The sequence below is a fragment of the Narcine bancroftii genome, chromosome 6, assembly GCF_036971445.1.
Source record: "Narcine bancroftii isolate sNarBan1 chromosome 6, sNarBan1.hap1, whole genome shotgun sequence".
NCBI classification, from domain to species: domain Eukaryota; kingdom Metazoa; phylum Chordata; class Chondrichthyes; order Torpediniformes; family Narcinidae; genus Narcine; species Narcine bancroftii.
In genome coordinates, this window is record NC_091474.1 from 124,161,235 (window position 1) to 124,174,402 (window position 13,168).

Below are 13,168 nucleotides of genomic sequence, written 5' to 3' on the forward strand. Positions count from 1 at the left end.
GCATTGCTGGGGGGTGGAGGTTAGTATAATAGGGATATTTAAAAGTCTCTTCAAGAGGAACATGGATGCAATAAAAATAAAGGGTTGTGGGTGTGAGATAGGGAGGGTTTACATAGCTGGGTATAACATTGTGGGCCGAGGGGCCTATAATAATGTGTTGTAATGTTCAATGTTTCAAATGATGTACAAGTGTCACACCTTCACTCGTGCTTCCATGAAGTGTTTTCTGAGGCTGAAAGTTGCATAAAATAATTGATTGAATGGTGTAGAGAACAACAGTTCTAATGTTATGTTACATAATAGTAGGCATTTTGTTGAACCTTTGCAATCATATCAGTGATGAGCGATCATTAGACACTTATGCATGCATTGTATCTTGTGAATGTTTCATACTTTTTTATTTAGATTACATATAGAGCACGATAACAAGGCCTTCTGGCCCACAAACCCATGTTGCCACAATTACCTTCAACCCCATATGTTTTGAAAGGTGGGAGGAAACCCACACAGACATGTGGAGAATGTACAAATTCCTTACAGATAGCATCGGATACGAACCCAGGTCACTAGCGTTGTGCTAACCATGTCTTTCTTCCAACACATCCACTGGATTTGAGTAGGATCTCCTGGCATTCCCATCAAAACCATTCCCCGACTTATTTCCCCATACCCTATTCTCTCTTAACCTCATCAAATCAACCTGACTGTTCTGTCACCCTGCCCCCCACCACATCTCCCCACATGGGGTCATTTCCAGTAAGTATTTCAACCTGCACTTCTTTGGGATTTGGGAAAGAACTGGGGTATCCACAAGAAACTCACAAGGTCACAGGGAAAATGTTCAAACTGGATGCAGAAATAAAGATTGAAGTCAGCTCCCTGAAGCCACCTGCTACCCTGCAGAATTGTATACAAGCATTAATAAAATATAATGAACTCCAAAACAATTCACAATTTTATATTTATATTTTTTTTCACTGCATGATATACTGCAAATGTGCAATAAAATGCCTGGTGTTATGTAACGTTATATAAGAACCAAGAATATATTATTTTCCATAAGTAATTGTTTAGCTAGAAAACATTTTTTACTTTTTGTTCCTAGTGTAATAATCCTATAACTCTTAGAGACTTGCAAATGGTGAAGTTTTTATCTGTGTGTGTGTGTGTGTGTGTGTGTGTGTGTGTGTGTGTGTGTGTGTGTGTGTGTGTGTGTGTGTGTGTGTGTGTGTGTGTGTGTGTGTGTGTGTGTGTGTGTGTGTGTGTGTGTGTGTGTGTGTGTTTGTGTGTGTGTGGGGGGGGCAGGTGCGTGTGCACGCATGAGTGTGTGCACATGTGTATGCCTGTGCACATGCACGCACGCATCCGTATATATTTATGTTTATATCATGCACCTTCACTGCTCATTTCATAAGTCGCACTCTCACTCCAGATACATACTTTGGGGGGTGGGGTGAGGATGTCATGTAATGACGTGGAGTTAGTATAGTGATCTCTACTCTCCCCGAAAAAGATTTTAAAAAGTCAAAAAAATATAGGAAAGTTTAAATAAACAATGAAAGAATCCATCGTTAGAGTTAGAGAAAAGTACAGGATGCCACCGAAGAAAAAAAAACTTGCTGTCACAGTATTGGAAATGGAAAAAGAAAAAGAAAAGGAAAAAGAAACAAGGCCTACTTCAAAGAAGGAGCCTGGAGCTGTTCATAGGTTGGTCCTTTGTAGTGAACACCAGGGAGTCAGAGAGATCTTGAGCTCTTTCACTCAGGGTCTCCACCAACAATGGCTGCTGGCAACTGAAGAGGAAGACCTGCGCAGGCGTGAGGAGTCGCGCCTGCACAGAGAAGAAAAAAAAAACAGAAGCACTTAAAAAAAAATATCCTGGACCTGACAGCTCTGGGGAAGAACCTAGCGAAGAGCTAATTTAGAGGTGAATCAGACACAGAACAAGGATTCAGAGATGTTGATAAAGAAACTATTATTGGCTTCAAAGGTTAAAATGTACATGGCAATTTACAGCAGTCTCTGGAAGAATCACTGCCACAGACTCTTAAAATCATATCTGATAAAGTGACAGAAACCAGAGATGTGACAGGTCAAGTGCAGAAAACCGTAAAGCAAATGGATAAGAAATTAAAAGTTATGGAAGTGAGAATAAAAGGAAATTAATTGGAAATACAGCAACTAAAAGACCAGGTAAAAAATTTGCAAGCGGAATACAAAATAATGAAAGATGAGCTTAGTCAGAAGATAGACATTGTGGAAAATTATAGTAGAAGAAATAACATCAAGATCATGGGGCTGAAAGAAGGTGATGAAGGTCAAGATATGAAGAAATTTTTACAAACTTGGATACTGCAAGTACTGGGAATGGAAGAATTTAAAGGAGACATTGAAATTGAGAGAGCACATAGATCTTTAAGAACAAAACCATAAGAAGGTCAAAACTCTCATCCAATATTGGTTAATTTCCTTCGCTGTGAGGTGAGAGAGAAAGTGTTGGAACTAGCAGCAAAGTAAGCGAAGCCAAGACAATGATCTACAATGGAAACAAGATCTTCTATCCGGATACAAGATTTGAATTGTTGAAAAAGAGAAGGAATTTAATGTAGTTAAAAATATTTTGTGGAATAAAGGATATGCATTTGTTTTAAGATATCCTGCTGTGTTGAACATTTTTCTTGATGATAAGCATAGATTTTTTTTTCAGATCCTGATGAAGCCAAAGTTTTTGCTAAATCTTTGCCTGCTAAAATGGGAAGCAAGGGGTAATCTGTTAAGATGGGCAGTAAAGGAGGAGGAGATATATTGTTTGTTTTGATGGTAAAACTGGAAGCTTGTGTGTTTATTTGACTTTTATTTAATTATAAGGGCAGGGAGTTAAAATAATATTAATAGGTAGTTAAGTAATTGATGATATATGTAAAGGTTAGACAGTGTAAGATTTGAGGGGGGGATGGGCATAGGGAATGTGTGCTGGCTGCCATGTGTTTAGGTGTAGGTTGGTTGTCTACTCCTAGAAATAAGGGTAATAAAAAAGGGTATGTCTTTTACGTGCAACTTTTTTGGGATATTCTATCATTTCTTGTGTTGCAACTTTTCTTTTATCTATACATTTATCGGCATCATAGATCTAATGATGAAAGATGCCTTTATTATGTTAAAGGGGGACTTGGAGGATGAAGGCCGGATGAGTAAGGGGTTAATTTACTGAAAATGATTGATTATTTTTATGAGTTTTAATGTTAATGGGATACAAAACCAAATTTATTTATTTTTTAATTGGTATTTGGTACAGTAGTGGCAGCTTCATTTAATTTAAAGACTCAAGGAGTTTCAATATTGATAAATAAAAATCTACCAGTATAAATTTTAAATGTATAAAAGGACATTGTGGGAAGATGTTATGGTAGAATGTCTGATATATTCAGAAATTAGGACTTTGTTGAATTTATATGCTCCAAATATAGAAGATAATAAATGTATGCAAGATGTTTTTATGAAATTATCAAATGGCAATGGTAAAATTTTGATGGGAGGAGATCAGGAAAATATGTAGGAGATAGTAAAGTGTCTAAAAAAGTAAAATAATTGATGGTGCATATGGGATTGATAGATATTTGGAGGAAAATGTATAGAGTGAAAAGGATTATTCATTTTATTCCTTTTGACACAAGACATATTCATGAATTGACATGTTTTTATTGACAGCTAAAGTTGAATCTAGAGTACATCAAATGGAATATTTGTCATGTACTATGTCAGATTATTCTCCTTTGTTTTTGTCAATAGTATCTGAGGAAGATAAAATTAATGGAAATTAAATAAGGTATTGATGAAAAGGAAAGATTTTTGTGATTTTGTACAAAACAAATTAAGTTTTTTATGAAAAATAATAGATTCAAGAATAAATTTGTTATATGGGATGCTTTAAAAAGCTAATTGGAGAGGACAAATTGTTTGTTATACAGTAAAAAAAATTAAAAAGATTATTTAAAGGAAGTAGATCATTAGAAAAGGAAATTACTGATTTAGAGAAAGCTATACAAATTATTCCAAATGAGGAAAGGAAGAAATTAATGGAAAGGAAAAAATTAATGGAAAGGGAAATGGTTAAGCTTAATGTGATAGAAATATATAGAGTTGAAAGAGATATTTTGTGATCTAAACAGGGATATTATGAATTAGGAGAAAGAGTTCATAAGGTGTTGGTATTGCAGTTAAAGAAAGAACAGATAGCTAGAATTATAGTAGCAATGAAGGACAAAAATGGTCAGATGGTTTATGTCAAAGGAAATAAATGAAAATTTTAGAGTTTTATGAGAAGTTATATGTTTGAGTTAAAACAAGATGAAATTAAATTAGAGCAATATTTGCAACATTTACTGAATTTGTTTTAAGAGAAGAAGAAAGAATTATCTCATTCATTTATAAAAGCTGAAATATGAGGTTTTGAAAACATTTCAAAATAATAAAGTACCAGGAGAAGATGGTTTTCCAGTTGAATTTTATATGGAATTTAAGGATTTGTTTGTACCAACTTTTAAAGAGACACTAGATCAAATAAGAGAAGTATATGATGTTCCAGAATCCTTTAAGATGGCACTGATAACAGTAATACCTAAAAAGGGAAAAGATCCATTGCAAACTGTTTCGTAAAGACCAATATCCTTTTTAAATGTAGATTATAAAATTGCATCCAAATTGTGGGCTAATTGTTTGGTTAAGTTACTTCCAGAACTGATTGATATAGACCAGATGGGGTTTATTACAAAAAGGAAGATAGCAAATAATATAGTGAGGTTTTTAAGTTTGATAATTACTTTAGATGCAGAAAAAGCATTTGATGGATTAGAATGGAACTTTCTATTTAAGGTATTAGATAAGTTCAGATTCCATGAGACATTTCTTTCTTTCTTTGGCTTGGCTTCGTGGACAAAGATTTATGGAGGGGGTAAAAGTCCACGTCAGCTGCAGGCTCGTTTGTGGCTGACAAGTCCGATGCGGGACAGGCAGACACGGTTGCAGCGGCTGCAGGGGAAAATTGGTTGGTTGGGGTTGGGTTTTGGGTTTTTCCTCCTTTGCTTTTGTCAGTGAGGTGGGCTCTGCGGTCTTCTTCAAAGGAGGTTGCTGCCCGCCAAACTGTGAGGCGCCAAGATGCACGGTTTGAGGCGATATCAGCCCACTGGCGGTGGTCAATGTGGCAGGCACCAAGAGATTTCTTTAGGCAGTCCTTGTACATTTATAAGAAGAATAAAAGCATTGCATAATTAACCTATAGTGAAAGTGATGGTAAGTGGTCAAATGGGTTTGATTAGATTAGGAAGGTCTTTTGAACAGGGTTGACCTCTTTCACCATTCTTATTTGTATTGGCATTAGAACCACTAGCTGAAATAATTCAAAGGGATGAGGAAATTACAGGTATTAAGATAGGGGATAGGGGTCATAAAATTAACCTTTTTGCGGATGACATCATGGTATATTTGACTAAATCTGAAATTTCTTTGATTAGATTAAATTAAAGATTAATAGAATATGGATTAGTTTCAGGATATAAGGTTAATATGGATAAAAGTGAAATGATGCCATTGGTTAATGCAGATTATACACAATGTAAAAAGTTAGTAAAATTTAAATGGAAAAATGAGGAGGTTAAATATTTGGGGATAAGAGTAAGTAGCCAACTGAATAATTTGTATAAATTGAATTATATACCACTTCTAAAAACACTGGAAGAAGATTTTAAAAGATGGAAAGAATTACCAATAACATTAATAGGATGGGTGAATTGTGTTAAAATGAATATTTTTCCTAGAATTCAATATTTATTTCAAACATTACCAGTTCAGGTATCTGAAATGTTTTTTTAGACAATTAAATAAAAATGTTAGGGGGTTTTTATGGAAAGGGAAGTCAGCAAGGATGAATATGGAAAAATTGACATGGAATAAAGATCAAGGGGGTTTGAAAATACCAAATTTAAAAGTTATTACAAGGCAGCTCAATTAAGGTTTTTGTCTTCTTGGTATCAAAGAGAATAAAAAGTATCACGAGTTGATATTGAGATGAATAATATAGGTGAAGTAAGTCCACATCAAATATTGTATAAATGGAACTATGAAATTCTTAAAGTAGAAAAGGAATACCAGTTTTAAGGCATTTGTTTCCAATATGGAATGGGATACATGTGGATAGAGGTACAAGGAATCATTAGTTGGCTCAATTGACTTTAAAACAGTATCAGCTTCTTCAATTTACAATGAATATTTTTTCTTTGATAATTGGTATGAAAAAGGTATACAGAAAATATGAGATTGTTTTACAGGTTCATTATTTAATACATTTGATCAATTACAGGAGAAATATAGGATATTACACAATACAATATTTGCATATTATCAATTACGATCACATTTAAAGGAAAAAATAGGACTGCAGTTGAGACTTCCAAAATATAGTCAATTTGAATATGTTATAACAGATACTGTTATTATTTAAAGATTTATAACTAATATGTATAATAAATTACAAGAAACAAAGGAAAAGAAGGACTAAATTGAAATGGACACAGGATTTAAATATTCAAATTCAATTCGCCCATTGTTATTGAATGAAGATCTACCGGGACCAATGCCTGAAGAGGGCGCACAAAATCAATGAACCGGTGCGGACTCGAAAGGCCAACATGGCCTGTTTCTGCTCCGTAAATGGTTATATAAGGTATATGGATGAAATTATGTAGAGATAGTATAACTAATACAATTAATGCTAGATGGTTCAATATAATTTTTTACATCAAATGTATTATACACCATGTAAATTGAATAAATTTAATTTGAATCTCTCTGCTCAATGTTTCAGATGTAAAAATGAGGTTGGTCATTTTTTCCATTCAGTATGGTCTTGTGAAAAGGTAAAAGATTTTTGGAGAGGACTATGTTATTTTAGAGAAGATATTAAAAGCGAGGGTTAAATTAGATCCAAGAATTTTTTTGTTGGGCAATATATATTAAGTTGAAGATATTAAGTTGGAATTAGATAAATATAAAAAGAGATTTTTGAGTTTAGCAACAGCAATAGTGAAAAAGTGTGTAGCTAAAACATGAAAATTGGAAAACAATGTTAAAATAGAAGAATGGTTTATGAAATAAAATATTGTCTCCCCATTAGAAAAAAATTAATGATAATAAGTGAGATAAATTTGTCAAATATGGGAGCCATATGAGATTTATGAATATAGACTAATCCAGACCTTCTAATCCAATTCCCCTCTTGGAAATGGTATTTTCATCAAGAAATATTGTGGTATTATTAATGTGGCTATAATTATTACGATGAATGTGTTCTTTCTTTTTACTATCTGTAGGGGTTATGGATGTTGGGAGGTGGGGGGATGAAAATTGAAATTATTTAGCATCTAATTTGAATCTAATTTATAGTAAGTTAATTTGAAATGTATGTAGATACTAATAAATAAAATTTTCAAAAAAAAGATAAATGTGTTATGGCTTTATAGAGAGAAACAGGCCCTTCAGCCCACTGAGTGCACTGACCATCAAGCTCCCATTCACCCCAGTGCAACATTTGGGCATTTTTTGAGGTCTTGCTGCACCCAAGTTATGCTTATATTTGCATACTTCTGAAGAGAAATATGATGGCCTGGCAAATTCATAAAGGTGTTTGTGGCTGAGCACCTCTCAAGCAAGCTGGTCTTGAAGGCAATTAGAATGTGATGCAGATTTGAGATCAGTTCTGCTGCTTCTGTAGCCATTGAATTTAAGTTCACTATGAACCCTTACCCTTAAACCCTGGATTGGCAAGTTCAGAGCAATGAGGGAGTGTGGTTCTTTGACAATTCACTAAAAGACTTCTGTATCCACAACCATCTTATACTCTAGCTGGTGATGCTCTGAACTCTGCCTCCAGATTTCCAAGATTGGCTTTCATCGTGCATTGAGGTGGATGTGTGAATAATTAAAATTATTTCTCATTTGTGCCTGAAAAGCTAAATTGCCTGAACTTGAAGGATGGTCCTCATTTACAAATTCCTAATTCATTTTTGGGGAATGTTGATGGGACAAAGAGAATGGGTTTTTTGCTACCTCTTCACACAGGCCTAAAGGAAGGAAAGGGTCCATTCTTCTGTGTGTCTGTGATGGAGGTGATCAAAATTCCATCCTTCCACATGTTATCTGCTGGATTGACTCATATCACTGAATTATGTATTTCACCAGTTACTCACCAGATACTCTTCCCCATATCTGTTAAGTTCATGATCCTGCAATAACATTATCAATAAGATTTGTTGCCTTTTTATATTAACAATCATATCCAGAGCTGGTTCAATAAACTCTTCAGTTTTGATCTCATGCTTAATCACTTAGATCGATACCATTAAATTTGAACTTATGTCCTTGAATTTTTGCTGTGCATTTTCCTGGGACTTTCTATCTTAACAGATATTGTATAAATTAAACAATGGAGCATGATGAGGCCTTTTGGCCCATCAAGTATGCTCTTCCATTCATATCATGACTGCATAATTTATCCTCTTGGCTTCATTCCTTTGCTTTCTTCCTGTAACCTTTGGCACCCTTACTAATCAAGAACCTATCAACCTCCATTTTAAAACTACCCAATAACTTAGCCTCCGCAGCTCTCTCTCTCTCTGTCTCTCTGTGTGTGTGTGTGTGTGTGTGTGTGTGTGTGTGTGTGTGTGTGTGTGTGTGTGTGTGTGTGTGTGTGTGTGTGTGTGTGTGTGTGTGTGTGTGTGTGTGTGTGGCAACAAATTCCATAGATTCATCAGCACCCTGAAGTAACTTCTCAACTCTGTTCTAAAGGGATTCTGACACTGTGCCCTCTGGTCTCAGGCTCTCACATATTGATACATTTTTTTCTAAAATCATAGTTGATGCCTCAGTTAAAATAAAGTAAATACTGAATGATTCAAATGTGAGATTGTACAAATCAATCACATATTTATGATCATTTCTGATTGGCCGTGACAAACCAGCTATATATTGGTGTTGTATTGATAACTGATGTTTGAATCTAGACAAGACCTGGTGTGATTCGCCCAGTTACCGTAATTCAGAAGCTACCTGCAACACCCAAGTTGGAAGACAACTGTCCCAATCCTTTCAGGCATCACTCCGATGAAACCAACGACACTGAAATAAAAGAGGTAAGGGAACTTATCAAAGCTGAAATTGACACTAGTTTCACTGAACTTTCAGAATGATCTTTTCAAGATAGACAATATTTGTTGAATTTTGTATTCTTTTTACTTTTTGCCACACAGGGAAACCCAAATCCAAATTTCTGTTTTAAAGGACTTTAGTCTTATTGGAGCCAAGAGGTTAATACAGTATCCAGAATTCAAGCAACTGGTGAAAAAAGGAGGAAATAACTAAATAAATAAATACATAGCTATAAGACTAAATAAAAGTTTAAAATTGTACAGCTTTTTGGTGAATTTGAGAGAAAATATTCAGTCAGTGGAGCACACGTTTGTGTGCTGCCCGCAGCAGCTGTTTGAATAAAGTTTCAATAAAATAGTGTTTGAATAAAATGGCAGTGCCCAGGGCCAATCAAAGCCACTGGCCACTGGGGTGACTCCCAAATTGTCTTCCTATCTTTATTAGTATTAAATATGTTAGTAAATCTTTATCTGTAAACTTGTGGGAGGGGGAGTTCATTATGACTGCAGCACAGTTAATGTAGTGACCAGCATTCAAGCGTAAATTTAAATTTTGTATGTTATGGGAATTTATTTTAAATTTAAATTTTGACATACAGCATGGTAACGGGCCACTTTGGCCCACAAATCTGTGCTGCCCAAATACACCCTATTAACCTGCACCCCTGGTACTTTTCAAACAGTGGGAGAAAACCAGAGCCCCTGTGGAAAACCCATGTGGACACAGATAGAACGTACAAACTCCTTACAGACAGCGTGGGATTCGAACCCCAGTATTGATCACTGGCGATGTAAAGGCATTGTGCTAAACCCTACGTCCTAAATTACCTGATTAAAATTACAGACTAAAATACTGATTTATATTCAAATTACTTTACATTTTGTACTGTATTTTGTATTTTAAACTGTATCTTCTTATTAAAGATATATTAGAGTGTGTCTCAGTCAACCGGCATCCATGATCCCCGGAGGTGCCAGATAGTAGGATTTTACTGTATATTGTTTATATGGTTGATGGTATTATTCACTTACAGAAATAGTTTTGAACTTATTATATGTTCTACATTGCCTTCTTCAAAACTACCATTGATATTCTTGCCAATAAATTGTCATCATCTCAAAGATAGCTTTGAAGGGCTTGCATCTGGAATTTTATTCCACCCACCTTATACTCTTGATCAATTTAAAAAATGCATTGTCAAAAACTTAAAGGAATGTGCATCTAAATGTACTGCAACTCAAAGTCATTGGTGTAATCAAAAACTACAATGTGTCGTGTTAGCTTTGCAGAAAGGCATGTGATGTGTTGAATATAAAAATTATCCCAGTAGGTTCACTCCCTATAAAACTTTCAGTGACAAAAATATGTGTGGCCATAAAGTTGCAAATAGAAAACAATATGTACCACTTTAAATGTGTCAGGACAATTTCTACTTTACTCACTTCTCTGAATTAAGTATCCATTATTGGAGGGTTGAGGCATTTTCAAGTGAGTAATTTGGTAACAGATAGTCCTTTTGAAACTTCAGTGCTGATATTAATTGCACTCACAAATGTCTCTTAAACCTTGGTGTGGAAAATCAGCTGTAGACACATGCATTCTCAATTGAAGTCTTGGAAAAGTAGTTTAATTTGGGATTTGGAGAGATGGGAGAGGAAACACAAAAGAGCAAGCCCATCCCAGGAATCATGAAGGATCTGTATTTTGCAAACTGGTACATCCTAAGCACTCAGGATGCATTGCCAGCAATGAGAGGGTTAAATCAGGGCAATATTCTCATTGATGAAGACCAATGCTGCAAATGCTCACAGTGGCTGAAGAACATAGCTATTTTGGTACACTCGCAAGCTGGTAAATTCTGACAATTTTATTCTTTTTGTGTTCAGTAACTCTGAGTAATGGGGTCAGAGAGAGGTATGGTATGGATACAGTCCTGTCTGTCCACTGAGTCCATGCTGACCAATTACACGTCCCTAAATTTGTTTTTATTCTCCCCACATTCTCATCAATTCACCCAAGATTCCACCACGTACCTGTATTCTAGGGGTAATTTACCATGACAAATTAATCTACTAATTCTGTCTCCAGGGGTGTGGGAGGAAATTAGAGCACCCAGGTAAAGGAGAAACTGTAAAATTCTGCATATACAGGACTTGAGGTTGCTGCAAGATGCACCAAGATTTTCCCTTGGGATAGGAGTGCTATGAGAGATTTGTATTTTGTATGGACATGCTCAGAAGGTACCCATGTCACTGTTCACTGAGCTCCTCCAAAAGAGTCAAATTTGAATTTCTGTGCATGCCTCTGCAGTTTTAATGACATTCCCTTTGACCTTTGATGAAGTACAGTGTGATGTGTTCTACTCTATGTTCTTGTGCGCATTTACTGCATCAAATTTACTGTGATCAACTTTATAATTTCACTTTGCTTTTAGAATTACATTCAGAGAGAGAGTTTGGTTGACTGTCTTTGAGATGCATCATTATTTTCTTCATGAAGAGAATTACAGTTGATAATTTTAAAAGGGAAAATTGACATTTTGCTTTTGATTTGGTAAAATGAACTCTTGCAGGAATTTCACATCCAAAATGTAACTGTGCAATGACTTCCGTCTGTTTTTCTTCAACAGTGGCACTTTCCACTATCAGCCATCCTAACATCTGCCCCATATCCTAGTGTGTGCAATGAAATGTACCAGACTACGCCAAGGTCTCAGGACATACCCCAGTCCGTTCCTCTGTCTCTGTCACCTGTCACTTGTCTAACCTCTGGATCACACATTCGCTTCTCTCCCATTGTCCCCTATAATTACTACATGATCTCTAATCTCTCTCGCAGTCTTCACTCCCTGTATATTAAGGTGAGATGCTGATTAATAATTCTTTCCTAATTTGTGATATCTTGTTCTCGCTTAGTTTGCTGCATGACTACTATTAAGGTGGGGAATAACACACACTTCTACTACTTGGAGTTAAACAGGAAAGTCTGCATTTGCTGTGTTTGTAGTGCAACACACAAAAGTGCTGGAGAAGCTCAGGAGGTCATAGGATCAGGCGCCTGCTTGCATTCTGCTCATACCTTGACGAAGGGCTCAAGCCTGAAATATTGGTTATATCCCTTTGCTTCCTATGGCCTGCTGAGTTTCTCCAGCACGTTGTGCATTCGTCTGCTCCTTGGAGTTGTGCTGTGATAAAATCTAAACAATAAAGTCCAATTCCTTGCTCTTTAGAAATGTTGCATTGATATGGCGTGTTTCATTCTTCAATATTCTGCTAGCTGAATTACAGGTTCTTACTAATTGAAAATCAAAACTGGAGCTTTTCCTCTGTGCGTCAGTATTGATGAATATATTGTTCTGCAGAAAACTCAGCATGCACCAAGATCAATTTGGAGTGCTTGAAATGTGACCACTTTGAAGTTGGTGCCCAATTCAGCACCATCAAATTGCATAGTTCTCAGACTTCATCCAGCTCTGTCCTGGCCAAAACAATTCCTTAACCAAAGACCAGATACACCAACTTAATAATCGTCAAAGCACAAAAATGCTGGTGGATCTCAGCAGGTCTCGCAGCACCCATAGGAAGGACCAATGTTTCGGGTCTGAGCCCTTCTAGTTCTGAGCAAAAAGCAGACAGCTGCCTGGGTGAACAGGCTGGAGGAGGGAAGACAGGGTAGAGGGAGAAACGCAGGTGAACAGGCATAATTGGACATAATAGGAGGACAGGAGAGGAAAGGTGAATATTGATCCCGTGAGGGAGGTGGCCTCCTGAAATAGAGGATAATTTCAATGATACATATTATGTAACCCACACCAACCTAGATTTACGGGAGAATTGATCAGTCACCCCCCACATGAACCAACTAAAGCATCATCTCTTTTGACTCTAACATTTGAAGCATTCTAAACTAAAACATTTTCCGCCCTTCGCCTCTTTCCCTCCTACATTGACAATGAAGTGTATTGGACATT

General features: G+C 36.1%; 1 protein-coding gene across 19 annotated transcripts in view; it reads left to right on the plus strand.

Annotated features, from left to right (window-relative positions):
• Positions 1-13,168, plus strand: part of mlip (muscular LMNA-interacting protein) — a 186,951-nt gene that overhangs the window by 136,922 nt on the left and 36,861 nt on the right. For 16 of the 19 annotated variants that reach the window (XM_069885960.1, XM_069885958.1, XM_069885951.1 and 13 more), the window contains 2 exons: positions 9,054-9,182; positions 11,828-12,058. In XM_069885960.1, the coding sequence (XP_069742061.1) occupies positions 9,054-9,182; positions 11,828-12,058 (360 nt within the window). The other 3 variants (XM_069885947.1, XM_069885946.1, XM_069885949.1) reach the window with 3 other exon arrangements.